At 35.0% G+C, this 24,643-nt stretch overlaps 1 protein-coding gene across 5 annotated transcripts in view; it reads right to left on the bottom strand.

The window, feature by feature from the left end:
• Window positions 1-505: 505 nt before the first annotated feature.
• The window catches only part of PCDH17 (protocadherin 17), a 93,687-nt gene continuing 69,549 nt past the window's right edge, over window positions 506-24,643 (bottom strand). For 4 of the 5 annotated variants that reach the window (XM_019712614.2, XM_019712615.2, XM_074329348.1 and 1 more), the window contains 2 exons: window positions 19,092-19,175; window positions 506-5,262 (listed from right to left, as the gene is read on the bottom strand). In XM_019712614.2, the coding sequence (XP_019568173.1) occupies window positions 4,580-5,262; window positions 19,092-19,175 (767 nt within the window). In that variant the 3' untranslated portion in view covers window positions 506-4,579. The remainder of the gene's footprint in view (window positions 5,263-19,091; window positions 19,176-24,643) is intronic. The other variant, XM_019712617.2, reaches the window with a different exon arrangement.

Genomic DNA, 24,643 nt, shown 5'->3' with positions numbered 1-24,643 from the left:
CACCATAGAAATTCAGTAGATGTTTTTTGAATGAGTAGAACGAGAGGCTTATTATTTTAAGATGCCATGATAAACATGTATTTATTTTAAAATGCCATTTATAAACATGTGCTGTCATAACTCATGTAAGATGACGAGAGGGCTTATAAAAATGATTTTTCTGAAGTCCTTTAGGATCTTGTACCAAAGTATCTTCAAACCAATAGTAAATATTAAAAGCCACTAGTAGCAATAGTCTATGACTCCCTGGTAATTATTCGACTAGCCCACTTATCTAGGCCATCTGAAATATTGTTAACCCATGCATGTGAGAACCTAGTGCCATTATTGTTACATAAAACTTTTAAAAATCTTCTACTGGCAAACAAATAACTAGCAAAAAAAAAAAAAAAAAAATTGTGACGCCAGAGTTACTTTCCAAAATAACTATGATCAGGGTCCCTATGGTATGCAGTGTGTAACACATCACTGGTGTGCTAATGAATTCAAGGGAATGCAATGCCACTATTAGTAATAGCTTTTTATTCGGAGTCCTCATTTTCCAAATAGGTCACATTAAACACAGCCATTAAACAATAGCATTGAGATAAATCCATACAATGTATGCTGCTTTTGTTGTAGTCTTTGTCCACCAATTACTTGGTGCAGCTAAGAACCTTATGGAGTGATGGGGCTGATAAATGGGAATAGCCAACCTGCAAAACACTGGGGCCAGGAAAGTCATACTTTAATCAGGTCTCGTTCAATTATGTTTTGAATCAACACATCTTGATAGCCAAAACTCTCATTTGAATCAATGCGCTGATAAATGCCGTCTGTTGTTAAAAGAGTTTAATTAGACAATAATGAATGGGCATATATTATGCCAGACCGCAGTCTACCTGTTGACCTCAGCAACTTCTCCATTAGGCAACAAACAGCTTTTAACATGGTTCTAATAAAGCATACTGCTCTATTACTACATGACTTTTTTTTTTTAATGGTGTCATTTTTTATGTTGAGCAGGGCCCAGGTTCTTTAAAGGGAAGTCATGTTTTACAAGATCTCAGCTAATGTAGGAAAACAAAACAAGTCAATTTCTCAAACAGGAATTTAATTAATTTATGTAGTAGTGAGCCAATCTTTGTATATTGCCTGCAAAAAGGATAAGTATGTCAGGTTAAGAATTATGAAAGCATTCTTTGAAATTGCATGATATGTCTCTTTAATGTTTACTTTGGTACAGATGTAACTAACACTGATTCTCACTACTTTTAATTTTGATGAAAAGATCTTTCACCATTCATATTTAAGGAAAAGATTGTTTTGTTACTGATCTGTTTTAGTTCATCAGTAAACAATTTTTAGAATGTTGACTTTCTTACGAAAATTCCTATAAGTTTTTTTTCTGTGCTTGACTTCAGTTATTTAAAGAACTAAAAGACAAAATGTTATCTAATTATTCATTTTGGATATGGGATTTTTTTTTTTTTTTGAGGGGTTAGTAAGTGGAGGATGTGAATTAAGACAATTTTTTCAGATTCTGAGTGATGCTGAAACCCCTAGAACTATCACTGTTTGAACATGCATCACCCCTTAGAGCAACTTGCTTTGTAAAGGGGTGATTTTGGCATCTCATAGGCTTCCTTGGAAGCCAAGCACCAGAGGTCTGTGATAAAGGCAATTGCCAGCCAAACGAATAAAAACAAGATTCCCTCAACTCAACTGTAAAAGCTTAAGAGTCCTGACTGCGGAATTACCACCAACTTGTAAATAAATAATCACTACTAAATACAGATAATGTGTTAAACAGCTAACACTAGTAAATCACTGGTGACAGATGGCCTAAAGGTAAATCCCTCACACATTTGCACAACCAATCCTTAAAATCTTATAGTGTTTTAATGTCTTCAGATACATATAATAAATTGAACAACCAGCTACTCCACGTTAAGAATGTTTTTAAAATAAACCCTACTCTCTTTGTTGGTTTCATTTACATACTGCCTTAGATTTTCCTAAGTGGCTATCTGTCTAGTAAGAGAGAGGCAACACTGGGTAAGACGAAATGGAAATTGGTTTCCCATCAAATTTCTGCCATCGAGCTAAATCAACCTGTAGTCTCCTGGCAGAAAATAACACCATATAACAGAGACAACACATTTCAGATACATAAATTGTCCAAAATATAGAGAGTCAATTCGGTTTCACATGTACAAGATCCTTTCTTTTCTAATTTAAACATTTATGAGTAAGAAAAACCAAGATTAGAGCTTTGGAAAGGCTGTTACTAGGAACCAAATACAGTTCTCGAGAGAATAAGGCTGATGGGAGTTGTCCACTCTTCCTTTCAAAGCAGTTTTGCAAACGAGGTACAGTCTAAAATCTTGACAGCATTTGACAAAAATATTTTCAGTTGAATTTGTTGAAGTTTGAAATTACAAAACTGAATCCAGTTCCATGTTTGTTTTTGTTCTTGTTTTTGTTTTTAAGAGAAGGATTTTATGACATTTATGCTGTTTCTACACTGGCTTGGTGGCCAGAAAAGAAGGCACAGAATTCCCCACCAGTTTGCAAATAATGCATTTTTTTTTTTTTTTTGCTCCAGTGCACAAACAGCCTTTATTTAACACAGCACCACATTTTCTAAGGTATGGGGGCTGGAAGCTGTTTGTCATGAAGCTGTAAAATGCCAAAAAATTTAAACACTGAAGGAAAATGTCAATCAAGGCATTTCCCCATCTGCTGCTACTTACTTCTGCAAGTGCTAATTTTATTTTTTTCCCAATTCCTGAAATTTGAGGTTTCCTAGCCTCATATGGAAGTACATTTGAAACTTGCTAAATGTCACAAGAAAAGATGCCACCCAATGAAGGAATAGAAGGTGTATTGTTCTCAAAGGACAGCAATACAAAGAGGCAGAAGAGCATTGAGAAAAAGGAAGAACATTTTGTTAAGACCCAGACCTCTTGAAAAACACTACACAATGCAAATAATCAGTGCTGGTACCACACATGCATTAAAGCATTTTTCATGGTTTTGAAATAAATGGGAACACACATCTTGAACCACTTAAGATACTTTTAAAAACCAATCAACAAACAGTATGGTATCTACATAGGCCGAATCTGTGTGTTATTGAGGAAAGATGAAGAAGTTTCAGGTATTGGTCCAAGTGTAATGCTTGTGATTTAGCATGACTTTAATAAAAGCTTCTACAAGGACTTGCACATAATCATGACTGACAGATGTATTCTTTGACCTTTCAGATAGCTCCATCAGCTCACTCAAACACATTTTGAACAGATTATGTACTGTAGTACTTGGGAGACTATACATTAAACAAGAGACTTTGCTCTGAGGCACTGCTTCCCACACTCCATGGGGAAAAGGAAGCAGGAAAAAACAAAACTCATAGAGTTCGACAGCTACCGAGGCAACACTTGCCATTTACAATATAAGCCCAAATATTTTTGCAACACAACTATATATTAATTTAATAAAATACACAATATAGCTCTTATACACTCAACAATTTGGCTCATATGCACTGAATCTGCAATAAATCAATAAAAATATGTCATTTGATGTAAACACATTGAATCTTCATACATTTGCACATTTAAATGGTCATGTGATCTGTGTATGTCTAAGACATTTTCACTTTCCTGAGCTATTTTAGTGTCCACAAATGAGTAAAACATACTCACCATGTTAATTTTCTCTGAATATTCTCATTCAATGGCAACTATTTTTCAGAAGTTTTACAGGTCAACTTAAAAATATATCCATCATTATTTAGATATTTGTGGACACTAAAATGCTAAAGAGGCATTTTAAACCTTTAAATCTTCTTCTCCTTTAATGAAGTGAATTAGTCTATGTGTGTGCAGAACAAAATGGACTATATTTTTTTACACTTAACTTTTATACGACATAAGGTGTCTTACAAATGATCAAGTTTCTTTTTTTCTTTTTTTCTTTTTTTCCGACTAATGATATGGAATGCTGTTTGTGTTTCTATGTGTGGCAGGTAACTTTATACAGAAATGTTTACCACAAATATGTGTTAATGTTTGGTGTAGCTTGGACGACTGCAAGGTCTTCTCGGGACTTTCAGTAGAAGCCTATGATGACGGCTAGAAATCCACCACAGATCACAAATTATGACCCTGCTTTGTATGGGGTTTATAGGTAAACAGTTAAGTCAGCATAAATCACGGAGGACAGTCTTAGAGTGATCAGAAATACTTCAACTCTCACACCGCGTACCTTCCTAACAGATTGTCAAAAGGTAACTCGCCTCCTCATCCTCCTTTATCTTCTCTCCTTTTTCTTCTCTCTCTTTTTTTTCTTTTCTCTTTGAGTGTCATTATTTCTGTCCTAATATAAGTTTGTTCAAAACAAAATCATTGTTATCTCTGAAAAAGAAACAGCAGTGAAAAGAACATACTTGTGGGCACTTCAGATGTTCACTAAAAGCCTTAAAGTAGCATTGGTCTCTCTTCATCCCCTTCTACTGGGTTGTCACCAGGAGGGATCATACTTACATCAACAGAAGAGACAAGAAAATGCCAATGCTTTCCTCCCCTCCCCCCTTTCACTTTCTCACAGCCACAGGGTCATTTCCCCGGCAGTCCTGCAAAAGCTTATCAATTTCTCTCACGACCTCATCTGCATCCACGGACTCTCGCCCCAGATCCCTGTTGGGGTGATCCAGCTGCTCAAGGACGGCACCCATCTCACTGGACTCCCGGCTGGCTCTACAATGCACGTCTGCGAAGACCCTTGCCATCTGATCGGAAGCGGGGAAGGGAGGGTCTCTTGGCTGCTTACTGGGCGACAGATACTGACTGTCAGTGGGCAAGTACTGGCTGCTTGCCTCTGCCAGGGCTCCTGGTTTTGCCTCGCAACCATCCAGAGTGCCTTTTGTTGAGGTGCAAGGCTCGATGCAGGCCTTGGTCGGGCTGCTTGATGCTGAGGGGACCTCTTGGAGGAGAGGGCTCAGGGCACGTTTGGCTTTTAAATAAGGTTTAACATTGGCAATGAGAATAGTGTGCTCTCGCTTGTCTTTTCCAAATGTACAAAAAGTCTTTTTCCCAGTGGGATTCACAGTTTCGTATGTCTCAGTCTCAACATTAGCTTCAACCGTGGGTACGAAGAGATTTGTGCGGTAATCTGCATTTTCAGCTTGATTGGCTGCAGGGAACTGTGGCATCCAACACCTGTCAGAATGACCAAGCACTCGGCATTCATCTGTGCAATTAACACACTCTTCTGGTTCTGCAAAACAAGAAAAAAAAAAAGCAAATCCAATCACAAGGGTGGCCTCTGCATTTCTATCCAGGCTGTGGACCAGCTCTCAGTGGGCTTGCTGGACCTCTGGTCTCTTAATTAAAAAGGAAAAGAAAACAATAATTAAAATGTTTCAGGATGGTTGCATAAACCTGCTGGTTGAGACAATGGTTTTTATTTAAGTCTATTCTCTAGATATTAATGAATTCCCATGGCCTCGGAAGAAGTAAAACGAGGCCGCTGGAGAATTATTCTCAGTAGAATACTACATCACTGTAAACTAATTTCCTGGCGATATCAGTCAGACTTTGTTCTGTATAATCCATCCTGGAAACAGTGAACTTCAAAAAGGATTAACAAGATTAATTTTTCAAATCAAATAACAGGGCAAAAACTGGATTGCAAAGTTTTATAACAACTCTTAAGCTGTTTTTTTTTTTTAATGTTTTATCCTAATTTTGCTTGTAATTGTTATTTTGATGACAGTCATAAAATAAAAGGTTTCCTTTAAAAATCTACTTTTCCTACAGAGAGTAGTAAATGGAATTTTCTATCAGAATGTGTTATGGAAAAGCTTATCAAAAAGTGCACATTCCTATTTTGTTAGATATGAGTATGGATTATGTAATCAGTTTTCTTTACTTCGGCTTTTTGGTTTTGGTGTAAGTAGTTGAAAATGGATTTAGTCAATAGATATAGTTCAGAATGAATGACAGATCATGATTTCCTATTTTAAACAATAAGCCTTTCAGTGAGAATTTTTGCTTCTTTCTTTTGCCAATAGGCATGTAAAGAATCTAAGTAAAGTATTCTTTCGTGATTCCTATTTCAAAGATGCTGAACAAGAAAATGTGAAAGAAAATTCCTTCATTATGACAATAGCTGCATATATCCATGACCCCAATATTTTAAACTATGACTTTGAACTAAATTTTCCCAGTTGTCTCTCTCATCTACAAATGGGTGCTCACCTTAATGCTTGATGATACTTTTAAAATCAGGTACTTTTTTTTTTTTTCTTTCAGGAGAGGATATTTACAATTTACCTGTATGTGATGGGAACAGAATTTCCTACACATTTAGAAACCCTTGGGATTGTCATTTAATTGATGTGAGAGGATCTCTACAAATTTATAGTGTCCTGTATAAGGGAAAAAAAAAAGTTTACATGAAAGGTATTTAAAATAAAAAACAGCAAATTTAACAGCATTGTGGTTACTTTTTAAAATCATAAATAAAATCTGAAACACATAAATAATTCCCTCTTGAAAAAGAAATAAACCACAACTTGATATATCTCAGAAGGTTTTAGGATAAAATAATTTCCTATGAGACTAATATTTTTCAAAAAGAAATCAAAATGGTGTCTTGACAGAACAAACACTGTGGTATTTCACAGCATATCTCATTCTCATCTGTAAAATGTTTAAAAACTATTCAGGTAGCTTGCCTATACTTTAATTGTTTTCATGTTTTAAAAAACATATTCACCTGTGAGTGAATGAAATATGTTAAGTTTATTATGTAATGCAGGCCAGAAGGGTTACATGTAGTCTCAAGCTGAACTCTGCACCAGAGGCTCAAATACTCCCTAGGACTTGAAAGGTTGTTAGTCAGATGGACACAAACAGAAGCAGAAGAATCGAGGCATATAAAATTTTCTAGGAAATCTTCATATCATGTAAAATAGAATTAAAAAAAAATATATTCAGAAAAGTTTAATATCAGATATCTATTTTCCTTACCTATTCTGAATGGCAGTCATAAAAATTACCTGTATATCTTTGTTAGTGAGTGTTAGAAAAAAGGATATGTATCATTTCATTCAACCCATTTTATTCTTCAAAAATGCAATAGAAAACTTACTATCTATTTCATTTGTTAATACTTTTGTATCTTTTAGAACCATGATTTTTAAAAAAATTCATTTACAACCCATACATTCTCTTTGAAACGTACTAACATAGTTTTGTATCCCAATATTGACTGGCCTTCAATTTCAGCCATTTGGAGAGCCTAGCATTGAATAAATTCAATATGAATTTAAAAAGAGAATGAAAGAGATGGAATAATGCAGATATATGAAAGTGTAAATCAACCTTGAATTTGAAACCATCAACATAAAATGATTGTTTGCACTTCATTGCTGAAAATCTGCAGCTTTTTACTCGACTCCTTTATGACACATCCTAGGGAGAAAATTTTGAGTATTGATTGTGATACATTATAAGCTGTTCACCTTGCGATTAGACTGTAATTTTGATGGCAGCGGTTCACAGAGAGGGAGGAAAATCGAATGGACACTTTTGTACAAGCAGCAGAAACTGGGAACACAAAGTGAACAATAACAGCCAGGGTCAAATAAGGATTTATGGGAGAGTGAAATTATTTCTGAAGTAACATAAATAAATAGATGAATAGGCAGGTACATAAAAGAGACACAGGTAGTATATATACAATGAATGACTAGCTAGACAAAAAAGAAAAAAAATGGAAGAAAAAAAGAGGGAAGAAGGAAAGCTAAGCAAAGGGAGAAAAGGAGGGAAGAGGAAGGTGAAGGGGTTTAAAGAAAGAAGAGTTGTCGTAGAAGCTTCCTACCATGTGTACCTTTTATTATATAACTAAAAATCCTTTCAATAAACTAAGTGTGTATAATGAAGAATAATAGTGTGGAGTGTTTTCTCAAGACCTAGTGCTATAAGGTAGATAATCAGACTTCTGTACCTTAGGAAAATAGATCCCAGAATAGGTATGTTGAATTATAAACTATAGAAATTAAAAAAAAAAGAAGCAAATTATATAGACAGCCACTATTTGTATTTATTAGGTATTTGTATCAGAAAACAAATTCAGAGACCCTGCACAGAAGAAATCAAAGCAAAAATAATTGATCCAAGATTCACTTTTTTTTTTCTGGATGAATCTGGCATTATAAAGAAATTATTTACCTTCATTTTCGTCCTTTCCTCAATATAGCATGATTACCCTTTCACAGAATGAGCCCTTTGCAAGGAAGATGACATAATTTAAATGATATGCAGATGAGAAAAATTGAGAGATAAGCGTGTTTATACTGCAAATAGAAAACAATTCTGAAGTCCAACAGCTGGAAATCTGGGCAGTTATGCCTATAGGGAAAGTTTACAGTGTCTAATTTTTAAAATGTATGATTCCCTGAAGGATCATGTGACAATCAGATAAATTTAAATACTCGTTTAGTATTAAGAATCATTTTCTATACTCCTACAGCCACATCTGACTATTACACAAGCTCCCAAAGGGGAGGATCTAAATACAGTCATCCTAATTAGTTCAATTTTGCATCTTAATTTGAATGACTTTTTTTGGCAAATGATATAACGTCACTCATATGACTATAGTACTTTTAGTTCAGCTGTACCAAAACATACACACACACACACACACACACACACACATACTTACACGCACCTATAGATCTTTATTTGTGTGTGTGTAGGATAAAGTTGAGTTTTCTACAGGATGCAATCCATACAAAATTTATAAATTCCAATGCATAGCCAATACATTCCTGAAAAGTAACTATTAGTAATTGCCATAAGTGAAGTACAAGTGAGTAAAAAAACCACAGGAAAGTTCTATATTCATAATATGAGGAATAACACACACACACACACACATTTTATATATATATATATATACACACACACACACACACACACACACACACAGAGGGTGCTAAAAAACATATACACATTTTAAAAAAGGAAAAAGCTGTATTAAAATTGTAATAATATATGCCAATAAAAGATGAATACAAGTCACGTTTGACTTCTGCAATTACAATAGGTGTTCAAAGTGGTTAACATCAGCATAATTTTAATACAAATTTTTCTTTTCTTAAAATGTATATATGTTTTTTGGCTATGTGTGTGTGTGTGTGTGTGTGTGTGTGTGTACTTATATATAAAACATTATATTATATATAATGGGTATATATATATATATATATAAAGCTTTTTATTTAATATCTATGATTGGCCCAACAACTTGACTACCTCTGAGTTTAAAATTTTATATAATTCAAGTTGATTCAGACATAAAGATGTCTGAAATCTGTATATTCATATTGGCTGACATATGTGAAAGCTCTCTATTTTTTTAATGTAGACTAAACAGTTTAATAACTTAATCTTAGAGATAGTACACAAGCAATCATTTTGTGCCAAGATATACCTTCAAAATAACTGTCATTATGGGAGTTATGTCTATGTAAGGAAAAAAAAAATATTAGGACTAATCATAAAATTATTTGCCCTTCAATTATTGGATTTTAGCAATCTTCTATAAAGGTTACCATACTTAATGTTTACAATGTGATTTTAACATTGTAATGTCACTATATCAATAGGAATGCATAGTCATTTCAACGATGGGTAATATGTACCAAAATTACTACCTATAATATTAAAATTTGAAGCCCAAACATGATTTAACATGATTTAAGCCAGAAAGGATTAACAGAGATTTAGGGGGGCTCTGCTGAACATAGTTATTCTGGGAAGAGTGAGGAGAAAAATCTTTGGGTGTTACAACTCTGTGGTGTTCCCTTCAAAGGAAACATGAACAAACCAGTCCATAAAATTTCTTACCTCAGAATAAATCTACCTCTTTATTAAAATCTGTCTCACTCTCAGGCAAAACTTTAACACAAATCAGAAGTTAAGTTTATTTTCCCTGTATTGAAAGCATTAAACCACACCACCCAAAGAGAGATACTTGGCAACTAATTTGTTACCACTTAAGGAAATATTAGATAACATAAAAGGATTTCCTCCCCTTAGTTTCAAACTTGTCTGTTGCCTCGGGAGCCCACATATTTGTACATCTGAAACATGAATATAGTTTCTAACATTAGAATTTAAGATATGCCTCTGATTTAATTTTTATAATGAGGAAATAATTGTCTGTGTCTTGGAAATTTGAAAACCAAAATCCATAAGTCTGGGCATTAATGGGTAAGCTTTAAAGTGCTGTGGCCATGGGGGGAGGGCAGTTGAGAGTTTTCTCTACTTAATGACTGTTAACAAAATGGTTTTACTTCAACTTTGTAAATAGCTTTAAATAGGAATAGTGCTCTTCTATTACTGTGGTGGTTGCTACTGTTTCTAACAGCGTCTTAAAATTAGAGTTGTTTCCAAGTAGACAACTCTATAAATGGAAGTCCATTTTTTTTATTTGTTCTCATTTTTCTTTTTTATTTCTAATTTACCTTCTTTCACTAACGTAAGCTTGCATAACACCTAATTAGCTGTCTAGAGAAGCAGAGAGCAGGCAACCATCTCTATTTAAGGCTGCCACAAGTGTTCTGGAGACTAACTCTACAGAATGTAAACTAGGCACCCATCACAGATTATCTACTAGCAAACAACAACGAGCCAAAACCTCAGACTGGCAGTTCATGCGTACCACTTTTCTACTGAAAGGTTCTAAGGGTGTAATAGCAGTTTGTTTTTACTGTCTTTTTCTTCATCAGCACACACACATATACAATCACACATGTGCACACACTTCTCTATAAACCCAACAAATTATGAGTTATCCAAATTTATTTCTAACATATCAGAGAAAAAATTCAATACTAAAATTGAAGTCTCATCGCAGTACAACAAACCTCTAATAAATTTTTTTTCCAGTAAGTTGACATAATTTGCAACATTCTGTGAACTGACAATTTTCTAACATAAATAATTCTTTCTTTTTTTGTTTTGTTTTGGTGGTATTGATTATTTTCCACTTACTACCCTTTACCATCCTATAAACCCCTTACACTTGTTATGATAGGGTGAGTCATTCCATATAAATGGCATCTCAACAATCTATATTCATTCAAATAATTTCCATTTATGATTTCTATGTCCTATTTACCGGCACGTTAGTTAAAAACAAACTTGATTTCACTCAACCTATGAGAGGGATACAAATTTTACTTTCAATATTATTTCTAGAGACAGTCTTGGAAAGTTGTCTCAAAATTTTTTTTCCTTATGTCAGAATAAAAAAGAAAGGAATATTCTCAAATTATAATTTTATCCCATGCTTTTTTTTCCCTGACAGTGTTCACCTGACTCCCAGCTTTAATTTTAGCACACTTTTTAATAAGCGTGGTGTATCCGTTATGCAGGGAAGAAAAGGGAAGGGTAAGGAAGAAAGTCACATCTGAGACCAGTCACTTTATTTCAGGTAAGTGGTGTTTCATCCATTGTCTTGTATTTCCTGCATTTTTTACTATGTTAGTTTACTAACCAAGTAACTTATACACAAATACACAGATGTAGGTTTTTGCTTCTTTTATTTTTTTTAATGTGCAGGGGGGGGGTTGTGTATCTTGTTACAACATGCTCATTTCTTCATTTTATTAGGATGTCTGTTCATGTGTTGGCAGTGATATAATGATGAAACACTAGGTACAGGACTCCAGAAACTTAAATTCTTTCCTAATAATTGGCCATCAAGAATCAGAACTTAGAAACAGTTCACATAAGAAAAGTACTAGGAGAGAAACATCTGTATTTCCAGGTGGGTGCACTGCCAGTCTGGCTTCCAGACTTTACCTCAGTTGTGAAATGCTATTCTATCTGCTTTTGATAGGTGGAGAACGCATTCTGAAGAGGAGGTTATTATAATTTTATCAAATAGTCAAACTGTGCAGCTTTAAAGTACTAATCCTCTAGCAAGCACCTGCATCGAACAATGCTTCTGAATGGATTGCCACGGCTGCATTCAGACACCAGAAACCATTTCCCTATGTCTTATTCAACTGAATCCAATTGCAGCTGGGTATTTGGGTGCTTGGAGCTTTTGCACTCACTGTTTAGCACAGCGGCACACCTTCCGGGGTCGTTTTCAGTGTTTGGGACCCACTGGACAGAACAACATGTCCCGAATGAATTTTTTGGCAAATATATTGATAACATATAGATAATGCTGTGAGGTAAAGAAAACTTCAATTAAACAGAAAGTTATGCTAAGGAATGAAAGCAAAAGGTATAAGGAAATTTCACATGACAGCACCAGGAGTACAAAAAAAAAAAAAAAGAGAATCTAAACCACGCTTTGGGAATCTATGGCACAACTATAATTGCGTCCCATGGCACACTGCTCTGAGATTAACATTCAAAATTTAGCCGCTTGCTTCCCCCAACCCCACCCTGTAGGCGTTGCCATCACCTGGGGCAGTCACAGATGCTGGGATGTGGAGGACCAGATAAATGGGGCCATCTTTTTCTTAACAGGTACCCTGAAGCTCGATACTGTTCTAATGGAACAAGTTTTTGTTTTGTTTTTGAGAAAAGAACTCTGACAGAGTCTCTCAAGGGAAACCAGTACAGTCCAAATACACTACCAGAGTAAAGATGGCTCAAGTTCAGTGGGAGCAGTAGATGTGAGTAGTTCAGCAGTTAGTTCAAAGACATTGTGCTCAATAATTCATAAGGGAAGAATGAATTAAACACTAACTCTGTGCCTAGGATAGGAAATCTCAAAGAAAAGCATTTTGAACAGAATGTGGCAGAATTGGTATCGCATCACGTAAGGTTTACAATGTATGAACCTAAGCCTATCCGTCCGTCTCTAAAATTCTCCAGTCTCTAAGACTCCATCTCTTCACCAAGGAGTTTACACTTGGATTGGAAACTAGAAACTAGGTTTGAAACCAGCATAGGGCAACTAATACATGAGCAATTACATTCTGAATTATGCTGCATGAACATCAAGCAACAGATACACTGAGAATAGTGTAGCCTGTAATAGGCTTTGTACAAGAGGAGGTGCGTGGTCTGACAGTGGAGAGCAGGAAAAGCATGATCCAGGTGAAGGGATGGCAGAGTGAAACAGTCACCACAAAGGAGTGTGCATTTCACAAGGTAGTAGGATGCCAGCTTTACAAGTCAAAGGACCTATGTCACAATGCCCAGAAGCAAATAATAATGTAGAGGAAATTGGCTAGGATTTAAAAGAGAATGGAAAAGCTCTAAATGAAAGACCAAATTCAATGTAGCAGGTGATGGAGCACTGTTGTAAGTATTTGACCAGTTTATTGTATGTCTCAGAAGATTCTTGAAGTATGAGTACATAAGAGCTATCCTTTGCTATGAGATATACAGTATTTAAAGTAACATCAGATCTGTCCGTTAAATACTATGTTTGTATAAAAATCCATAGTTCTCTATTTATTGTTGAAGGTACCAATTTCAATAAAATAAATCTTGGTTGTCATGTATACCGGGGGTGCCAAAACATGTATACACATGACTTGTGTATCTTTTGCTTTTGGTATATATTGAGTATTACAATTTTAATACAGCTTTTTCCTTTCCTAAAATGTGTATACATTTTTTTTGGCACCCTCTGTGTGTGTGTGTGTGTGTGTGTGTGTGTATAAATACGGAGAATGAAACATGGAGATCAGAATATTTTTCCTTTAGGGAATTTTTTAAACCAGTCACACTATTATTAAAATTAAAGTCTATATTTAAATAATCACCTCTTTATAATTTTAAATTATGAAAACAGTATCTTGAAAAACTACACCTCAGCATCTATAGGTTTCTTTCTTCTCTTCTTAGATTCTCCTTTCGTCCTTTTTTTGATTCTACTGCACTGTTGTGAAATGTGTCAGTTTCTCTCTTTTGTTATAAGTTAGCTGCCTCTATATCTCACACTTTATCTGGCAGCTGTCATCAACAGATGAATTAATTAATAAATCCCTGTAATTTTAGAGTCTTGAAAGGGTTAATGCAGCTTCCAAAAGAACTTGATTTATATGCAGTGAGAAACCTATGCTCTGGCATGCAATAGTTAGTAAAAGATGTTTGGTTTACAAGGACAAATTTAAAATTCTAGCAACTTCATTCCGTGAATTTCAGACCCAAGACTATTTAAATCTTTAAAAAGATACTCTTCATCGTTAGAGAAGATGTTTTCCTTATGCTTTTATTGTCTGTGTAAGCTAACCCCATTTCTGTTAATGACACTATTTTTGATGACATGGATGAATACATCTAAAATTCAAGTCATCCTCCTAGCAAAGTAATGACCCTGTAAGGAAGGTCAATGAAAACATGCCTAGTAAGCCAAACTCTTTGTAAAAAAGCAAGCAAGATAGTCTTTTTCATGTTTTTCTCTCATACCTGCTATCTGACTTCTACTGGGATGTATATCTATTTACTGGTTGAAATCCCACTGCTCATCTTATTTCTAGCACTTGTTTGTTTTCGATTGTTAGAGACAGGTAAACAAAATCAGATGTCCTTTTTAGCATTCTCAGTGAACAGAGTTAATTCAGATGCAACTAATCCTCCCCTGCTTATTAGTTAGTAATCTACCTGCCAATAGGATTTGGGTGTCACAAAAGATGGATTTTTAAAGAAAGGCTTTAACATTTTTCTATTTTAATGACATTCTAATCTCCAAAAGCTATTAATTAAATTCATAGAACTCTACTCTAGAGATAGATGTGAAGTTTCAATTAAGTTACCTTAAATTAGATGGACATGCTTCCAAGGAACAGATGGGTGCCTTGCTCGGATCAGTAATTTTTAAAAATATAATGTTTTTAAAGAAAGAAGTAATACAAAATACATTTTTTAAGAGTTAAAGGAATGAGAAATATACATGAAACTACCTGTCCATAAATGATTCCTACAAAAATTATTTATATTACAATTTAAAAAATAAACTGTAGCTAAATGTCCTCAATGCTTATGCATACACACACAAGTGATAAGAAATATGTATTTTTCCAAAGATGCCTCCTGTGAAATGAGAGTTTTTTTCTGAGAGAACTGTTAAAATTGATAGTGACCCAAATATAACTTTAGAATAAAGTCAGTTTGAACCTCAACAATTTGTCAGTGATCTTACTGAAACAACTCCTACCACCAAGCTGCTAATACGACCACTATTGTTGCTATTATTATTATTATTATAGAGTTTTAAAATATAGGAAGAGTAGAAAAGGAAAGATAACTGACATTTTAAATGAAGGCTGTTTTTGAAATTACTTCTCAAAAACCATTATGTTATTACCTTTAGTGTGCTGTATGTTTATAGGAAGCAGATTTTTCTTATCCTGTATGATTGGGTCATCCCAAGAATGAAAATTTAAGCAAAATCAATACACTCAATATCCATGTTCTAGAGTAAATACACAGAAGTGTTTCTTGTAATGGGTTTTACTGGCAATGACAAACCATTTTTCTAGTAACAGCTTTAATACTTTGTCATCATTAAAACACGGTGAAGCGATGAAGAAATTGGGAACAGAGATCGGGAAACTCATCTTTAGGAAGACAGGAGATTAGCCCTTCAGATCACCATGGTATGTAATCAAACTGAGGGTCAAAAAGCAATTGGAGAAGGCTATCTTGGAATCACAGCAAAGGCAAAAAATGTGTTTTTAAGTAATCTGAAAGCCTATCCATACATAATGCAGTGTAAACATCAAAAGTGTCTACGGTGGTGTTTTAAATACTTTCTTATCTTAGAGCGTACTTTCTGTGATTTAATTGATAACCAACCATTCCCAGAGCAAAGAACAATGAAAGTGAAGTGCATTGCCTGTGAGTAATAATAACAGGGAAATAAATATAAATAGAGGAGAATTTATTTCACTTTCAGACTTGTAATCTCAATCTAACCTAAAAGGAAATTCATATTGACCTCATGGAGAGAATTCACTGAGACCATCTTTTTTAATTCCGGTACAGCATATTTGAGTATTTTTCCATTTAAAAATCGGCACGCTCAATCTTGGAAAGAAGTGCATCCTTCTCAGCATCCTTCATGATGCCAAATTCATTTTGGAATAGTTTGAACAATTTCCACGGTCATTACTGAAAACGGTTATAATCTGAACTACTCAGTTTGGTGTTCACAGCCCTCCACCATCCAGTACAAAGAAATTATTTAGGTAAATCTATCATGAAAGAAAAAAATAGACTTAAATTCTAACCAGTCAAATGTACCCTTTCTTTCATAGCAAATCGCTTAGTAACCTTTAGGAAACTGGCAGCAATCTTCTGACTGAACTCTAACATTCCTTTAGAATGTTGTAGGACTCGAATCAATGGGAGAATGTAGAACCTGACACATAGGTGGGGTCACCAAGTGTCTGTCCAAAGGAGAGGACAGTTTGAATTTGAGAACGTATCACTCTAAACTTAAATTATTAGGTGATTTATTTTAATTTTTTTAAGTTCAGATGAGTGTATTCCTTGACCTGAAATTATCTAGCACTAAAATCCAAGGTCTATATAGAAATAGAATGAAATTTAACTACTTGGTTTGGCACATTTCTAGTAAAGTACTTATTATAATGTGCTTTTGTTGAATTGATAAAAATATACATAGATCACAAAATAAAATTACCTAGCTAATATTATTGCAAACACAGTCATTGAAGTATCATTGCCTAATGGAAAAATTATTAATTTAGAACTATTTGGAAAACAAAAACTTCCTATCTATTGGCTATGGTTGTTTTATTACTAAAAACATATGTGTCTGCAGCTAATGTTGTATAAAATTACAAATATAAGTGATTTGTTGTAAAATTAAGCATTTATTTACAAAGTACATCATCAAACATATATAACTCATTAATCTACTTATTATGTTTAAGCAAAAGGGCTGTATGAAGCATATTTGGGAAGTAATAGTAATTTAAACAAAAATATAGTTATTCTGATTATTTTGTAACATACATATAAATGATTATATGTGTAATAATTCTAGTATAATAATAATCAAAGAAGAAGATTACATTCGGTAAATTTTGGTAACTGAGTTTTAAATTCAAGAGTTTTATTATAGCATATATGTTAATGGAAAATATTCACAAGCTTCACTCTCTTGATACTTTGAAGAAAATGTAAGTTTTGAAATGATAACTTTCAATATGTCAGATAACTATCAACAGAGAAATACAACTAAAAACCAAGCATGCATATCCGTATGTACATACCCTTTGTACACATGATGAAAACACATATTCCTATACCAGATGGAAATGAATGGAAGGAGCCTTGCCTAAAGGCAAAAATCTTCCAGAACCATTTAGTAAATACAAAATCAAGGCCTAATCCACCTAACAACAGCTTCTGGTTTCCTGATGCTGAGTCACAGTTCCCAGATAGCTTTGTGTTTCAAGTTGGTAGATGGCCATGGTAAAGCACAGGTGTGAACGTGCACGTACCAGGGGACATATATGTGCACGTGCGATGAAAATGGACATCAGATCAAAAGAGAGATTTTCAAAAACATAAAATAATTTTAAGAAATTTACATGCTTAAAGCTAAAATGTTTTATTGGTATAAATGTTATCCTTGAACTTAACTGTTACGAGATTAAAAAATAACTCTTTTTCCGAGCTGATTATAATTTAATGAGTGTGAACTCACAACTATTTAAGGGTAATGAGGAAGATTTTATATGGATCTGTGTGTGGGTATGTGTGTGTGTATCCATGTACACCTGTTAAACTTTCCATCTCACCCTCCAAAATCTACTAACATGCTACTGCAACACCCTCCAAAATCACTAACAAGCATAACTTTCCTAAGTCTAACAATATTTTAAAGACTTTGCTTGTATATTCTCTTCAATTTCCATTCATTTCCATATAGAAAATAATTCAACCTCTTCTTTCCTTCACACCCCTCACCCCGAACACCCCGAGTAAAGCAACACAAATAATTATAACAGTGATTGTCAGATTACTACACATGCATATTTTTCAAGCACAGCAACAGACTGATATAATCATTTTCTCCACTGGCTTGTTCCCCTTATTTAGAGATTGAACTACTCAGAAACCAAACAAATCTCTTTAAAGCATTCAAATGACTCGAAGACTTGGACTATATACTATCCAGACATAGGAAAATATGCAGCAAGCTAAAATTTCACCTGAGATAGATATTCCTTCCTACTTTTCATTTAATCCACCCTGTTATTTCAAATTCCAATGTGTTTTCCCAGAGTATCTGAGTCTCATTCAGAGCATACTTAGAGATTAAAATATATTGGCCAAATGTATTGAGATCAGGGGATTGTAATACTGAGCTTCACTAGCTATTGCAATTTATATGAATTTGGTTCTATACTGACTTGAGGAATCTATATTAGGGCGATGTGTAAAGATTTTACAAAGTAATGTGTAAAGAAGCCTTTAATATATATCCACAGAATAACACTTAGCTAATATGGAGTATAATTGCCTGTCGGAAACAGAAAGAAGAATTTGGGGACCCTGTTTCTTATGTTAAACAGAGTTCTTCAGGCTGTCACAGTTGTGCTTTCCACCCACAACTAACATGCAGGGAAAATAATCAGGCCCCTTTCCTGTACCAGCCTACCCTCCATCCCATCAATTTTTCCCCCTAGCATTCCCTGCACTATTTGCAAAGTGAAATTACTATGAGTAGTAGAGATTTTAAAAAAATATTAAATAATTAAGAATTGGGCCACTTAAACTTACTTAAGAATAAAAAATATGAAAAGCCCCAATATACGTAAAAGAATATTTAGATTCTCTTTTCAACCCCTAACACTACACAGCTTTTCCTGAAATACTAATAGTAGCAGTGTAGATATCATAGAATAAATTACTTATTCACTATACTTTTTTCTTTAAAAAAATAAAGCCTACAAATTCCACATGGACCTTGTATATATATACAGCCATTTATGTGTGTATAGTCTTATGAGTGCCATCAGCTAACAAGTAAAATTCAGATCACAGAGAAGAAAGCTAGCAGATGAAGAAATTGCTCACCTTGAGGAAGCAGATCAACAGACTGAAGTCTACTTGTGATGGTGTGTAGGGTGAGGATAGCAAAGGAAAGCAAAGTCGGGAATGCTTGAAAAATAAAATATTTTTAGTTAACAAATAGAAAAACCAAGTGGGGAAAAAAGGGCCAATTGAATCATGAATCCTCAATTGATTTCAATATTTATTTTCAAATTCTTTAGCTTGATCAATCCCTAGAAAAATAAGCTCACTGGTATTTCCCCAGATATACATAAGACTTAGTCTTACTGGACAAAAACTTACTGGAGTATTTCAGTTTAGATGAGAGAGAAACAGTAAAGTAATTATAAGAATGCCTCGGTCAGTTGGAAAAATACTTTTATGATGATGATGGATTCATTTATCATAACTAAAATAAAGACTTTTCTGCAATAGTAGGTAGATGTAAACCAAAATTAAAGTTGCAAACTGTCTATTGCTTAATATCCCTAGAGAGTAAAGCTTTAATAAATAATTGTACTGCATGTTAATGTTAGTTACACACTGCATATTGTCTGGAACAACAGACCATTTGTAATTTAGTTTTTTACTCAATCACCTAGAAACCTTCAATTTTTAAATATGTACTGAGTTTATTAATGAGAAATATGTACATTTCTGTAACAATTTCTACTCTTTTTTTAACCCAACATAAAACATTTATGTAATGTGAAATTAAAGAAATGCTACATTTTGTGTTTTTTATTTTGCGTTTTATTAACTTCTAGCTTAGATGTATTATAGATGTGTATAATTGATCAATTTCTTAGACTTAAAAAAAGAACATTTGGTTTGCATTAACATTACTGAAATGTGCAGTAAATATATGAAATTGATTGCTGCCTAAAAGTGCTGCCAAAAAAAAAAAAAAAAAGATGCCTGTCAGTGAGCAAAAGTAGCTTTATTTTTCAAATAGTCTCACTTTCTTATTATCTTCACATGTCTTCAACATCTGTTGTTAGCTCCTCCCCTGGAATGTAATTATGCAGGATTCCAATGTAAAACAGGTTGCTTAGTTAATAACAGACAGCTCAAGCATTTTTTCTACACTGTCGGCCTACAGATGTTTCTCTCCATTTTTTTTTCTGTTTTCCCCTGTCTTCATGTTTAATTTTTGTGTATTTCTCTCTTATTCTTAAAGTATATTCCCACAACAGATGGAAAAACCTGAAAATAAATCTGCCTCATACACATATTTAAGTGATGCCTTTTGTGATATTTAACACAGTAAAGAGTACAGAATATACAGAATATTTACTTAGCGGAAGGAAAATAATTAATCTGCAAGTCATCTTGTTACTATATTCAATTCAAAATTCTGAAGAGACAGTCCAGTTCTCGTCAAAGACGAGAGCAGTTTATAGTCTACAACTTTCATTTACTATTTTCTTACTGGACTTGTTTGTCTTTTTTTGCATTTGACACCATTCTCTTAGATTTTCAGTCTTACCAAAAATAGAAAAATTTCCTATCCACTGACCATTTTACCATGCAAAAGGCACTACATTTTCTTGATAATAATCCAAACTCAGTGATCAATACCTAAAATACTTTAGATATGTTCAAAATGTCCTATATTTTTTCAATAATATAACCTGAGTCACATAAAGTATAGAACTCCTTTATTCAAAAAAAATATGTAAATCTCCCCAAATTGCAAAAAAAAAACAACAACAAAAAACACAGTACAGGCTATGCATGGGATTAATATTCTCTGCCCCAATAGTCCAGTCCACTGTAATATCAGAATATGATCTTTTTGAAAATAAGATGCAGATGGAATTACTCAAAATGAAGTCATATTGGATTCAACGAGGCCCTGATCCAAAATCTGGTGTCCCTTTAAGAAGGGTAAACTGAGGGAGCTGCACAGGGAGAGTGCAACATGAAAATGAAAGCAGAGAAGGCAGTGTCTAGGATTGAAATTGCTGGCAGCCACAGAAGCTGGTTAGAGACAAGGAAGAATGCACCCTGCTTCCCCTAGATCCATGAGAGAGCATGGACCTGCTGATACCTTGATTTTGAACTTCTAGTTTCCAGAACAGAAAGAGTATAAATTTCTGTTATTTTAAGCCTCTCAGTTGATGGTATGTCATTGAGGCAGCTCGAGGAAACCAGTACTGATTTTGGTACCTGGAAGTGAAATGCTACTGTAACAAATACCAACAAATGTGGCAGTGACTTTGGAATTGGGCAATGGGAATGAGCGGGAAGGGTGTTGAGATGCATGATTTTAAAAAGCCTAGATTGCCTTGAGCAGATTATTGGAAGATATATGGACATTAGGGGTGATTCTGCTGAGATCTCAGAAAGAATGAGGACGCTGCAGGGAAAAGTTCCATCATCTCAGAGAATTCATACATGGCTATATCATCATGGACAGAAAGTAGATAGAAATGTGAATATTAAAAGTACTTCTTGTGAGGTCTCAAGTGGACGCATTATTGGACACTGGAAGGCCATCCTTTTTATGAAGTAGTAGGAAATGTGGCCAAATTGTTGGGTGGAAAGTAGAAATTCTCACTGATGAGCTTGGATACTTAGCTGAAGAGATTTGCAAGCAAAGTGTGATAGTTGCAGCCTGTTTTCTTCTTGCTGGTTACAGTGCAATGCGAGAGGGAAGAGATTAGTTGAAGAACTAATCTTTTAAGCAAAAAAGGAACTAGCACTGATTTGGAAAAATTTCTGCATATCTAGTTAAGCATGCTGAGACAAAGATAAGGTGGGGCCGGAGAGTCATTTGCTATAGAGATTGGATGCGTGATCTGGGGATCCAATCAACCATCTCCAGAGAAGTCAGGATTAGAGATGGGGTTATCCAGGAAGGATCTATGGAGGGTACACTTGTCTACTGGACAGACCCCTCAACATGCAGAAGACAACATTCAGAAGACAAAGTTACTGAGAATTTTATAGTAGCAGAAACACTGCAAACATGGACGGAAAGGGATAGAGATGAGATGGAACGTGGAAAAACGACTCCTTGGCACAGATACAGGGACCAGGAAGGGAAGGTTACTGTCCCAGAGGGTGAAGTGGACTGAAAGTATAGGGTGACACACATAATTATTCTCCGGCCTTGACACCTAATGAAATTTGCCCTGCTGCATTGCTAGCTTCCTTTAGACTAGCAACACCTTTATTCCATCTATTTTTTTCCTTTTTAGAATGAAAGTATCTACCCTACACTGGCTGCACCACTGTATTTTGGGAGTGGGTCATTTGTTCTCTAGTTTGATAGGCCTGTGGAAGGAGGGGGATGTTGCCCTAGGATGGACCATACCCACAGACTCACTCACACCTGATTCAGGTACTGAAATTTGGGGCTTTTTGAGTTAACATTTAGATGAGATTTGGGACTTAGAATTTATGCTGGAAATAATTAGGACATTTAGATGACTTGGGAGGGGGGTGAATCCATTTTGTAAATAGGATGGATGTGAATTTAGGGGTCCAGAGGGTAGACTGGGTTGAAAAGTACCCCTTTAAAATGTATGTCCTCTCAGAAAATCAGAGCATTATTTATTAGGTGGGTGCAAAAGTAATTGTGTTTTTTGCAATTTTCTAACCTTTTAAACCACAATTACTTTTGTACCCACCTAACAACTTAGAAATGGGTCTTTGCAGGCATAATTACTTAAGATGAAGTCACTTAAGTTACTATTAGGATGGGTCCAATCCAGTGACTGATGTCCTTATAAGAAGGGAAACAAGAGACAGGGACGAACGAGGAGACTATCATGTGACGATGAAGGCTGAAATGGGGGTGGTGTGTCCAGGAATCAGCCACAACCACCAGAAGCTAGGAAGGACACGAAAGGGTCCTTTTTCTAGAGCCGGGGAGGACATGGCCCTGCTGCTGCCTTGCTTTTGGTCTTCTAGTCCCCAGACCTCCAGATAACACATTTCTGGTGTTTTTAGCCACCCAGTTGGTAGGATTTTGTGACAGCAGCCCTAGCAATCTAACAGTCAAAAAAGAAGCTTTGACATATAAAAGACCCAGAGAGCAAAACATGACTGTCATGAGTGACAATGGGGCGAATTACAAAAGCAGACTCTAGAAAAGGAAAACAAGATTGACGTGATTAAATTAAAATGTTGTCTTCTATATTATGATTCATCAATAAACTACATGTAACATAGGGATAAGGACGTATGCCAGTAAAATTGATGCTGCTGAGTACAAGACTCAACCGAAATCACCCAGGAAAAGAGTGTGTGTGTGTGTGTGTGAGAGAGACAGAGACAGAGACAGAGACAGAGAGATCATTCCAAATTCCACCAAATACTTAGGATATATTCTTAAAATACCTGCAAATTAATAGCTCTTTGTGCTTATGTTCTAAACTTCTTTTCTGTTCGTACTACTTTTCATTTTCACATATAAATCACGTTTTTAGTAATATCTGCATGGCAACTTAGCTTAACATTTTCATGTATCCTCATAGGCTATTGAATGACTCAAATGTGTAACTGTAGGTGTGTGCACATATGGCCGTGGGCATTTGCATTAATAATGCAATAATAGCCTTTTGTGAAGAGAAAACATATCTCCATATTTGTAAATATGGCTTCAAATCACTGCACGTTAGTAGTCAGAAACTTACTATGGATAGGACGCATAGATGATACAAGTCCATAGATACTCAGCAGCATATATTAATAAATGTTTCCACTTTGGGATGGAATGAATGCACAAATATTAAAACATTCAATTTATGTACATTTATTGGGACACATTTGACTACATTTTTATTTTATTTTATATATTTCCCTTAAGAAATATGACACTAAATTCCATCTTAAAATACTGCATATTAGCAATAGTTATATTCTTTATTACCAAGGGCATTTCTTTTTAAGTTAATTTAGTACACACATACACATACACACACACAGTTTCTTTTGGGCTTTATGTCCTGATATATTACTAATAAATCATCTTTTTTTCAGTACGACACTTGTATTAGTCCATGTGGGCTGCTACAGCGAACTATCAGAGACTGGGTGCTTATAAACAACAGACATTTACTTGTCACAGCTCTGGAGGCTGAGGAAAAGTCCAAGATCAAGGCACCTGCGGACTGTGCCTGCGGAGGACCTACTTCCTGGCTCACAGAAGGCTCCCTTTCCCTGTGCCCTCACGTGGTGGAACGGAGCCCTCTATGAAGGCACTAATCCTACTCATGAGGGCTCCACTCTTGTGATGCAATCACTTCCCACAGGCCCCACCTCCTCATCCCATCACACTGGGGGTTAGGTTTCAACATAGGAATTTTGGGAAAACACACACATTCAGTTTATTGCAGCACTCTACTTAATAAAAGAAAATAAATGCTGTGGGAGCGGAGAAGACTAAATATCAAGTAGCTCTGAAAAGAAATTGAGTCAAATCTCACAACTAGCCTGTTGTGAAACTACCTAGGAATGAAAAAAAAAAAAAAAGCTACACTTTATATATGCATTATATATACGTCTATATGTATGCTACTTATGGAGCATTCAAGTGACTTTTGGAAGTGCAAAGCCTAAGAATC

The sequence above is a fragment of the Rhinolophus sinicus genome, linkage group LG04, assembly GCF_036562045.2.
Source record: "Rhinolophus sinicus isolate RSC01 linkage group LG04, ASM3656204v1, whole genome shotgun sequence".
Taxonomy (NCBI): Eukaryota; Metazoa; Chordata; class Mammalia; order Chiroptera; family Rhinolophidae; genus Rhinolophus; species Rhinolophus sinicus.
This window is presented reverse-complemented; position numbering and strand designations above follow the sequence as displayed.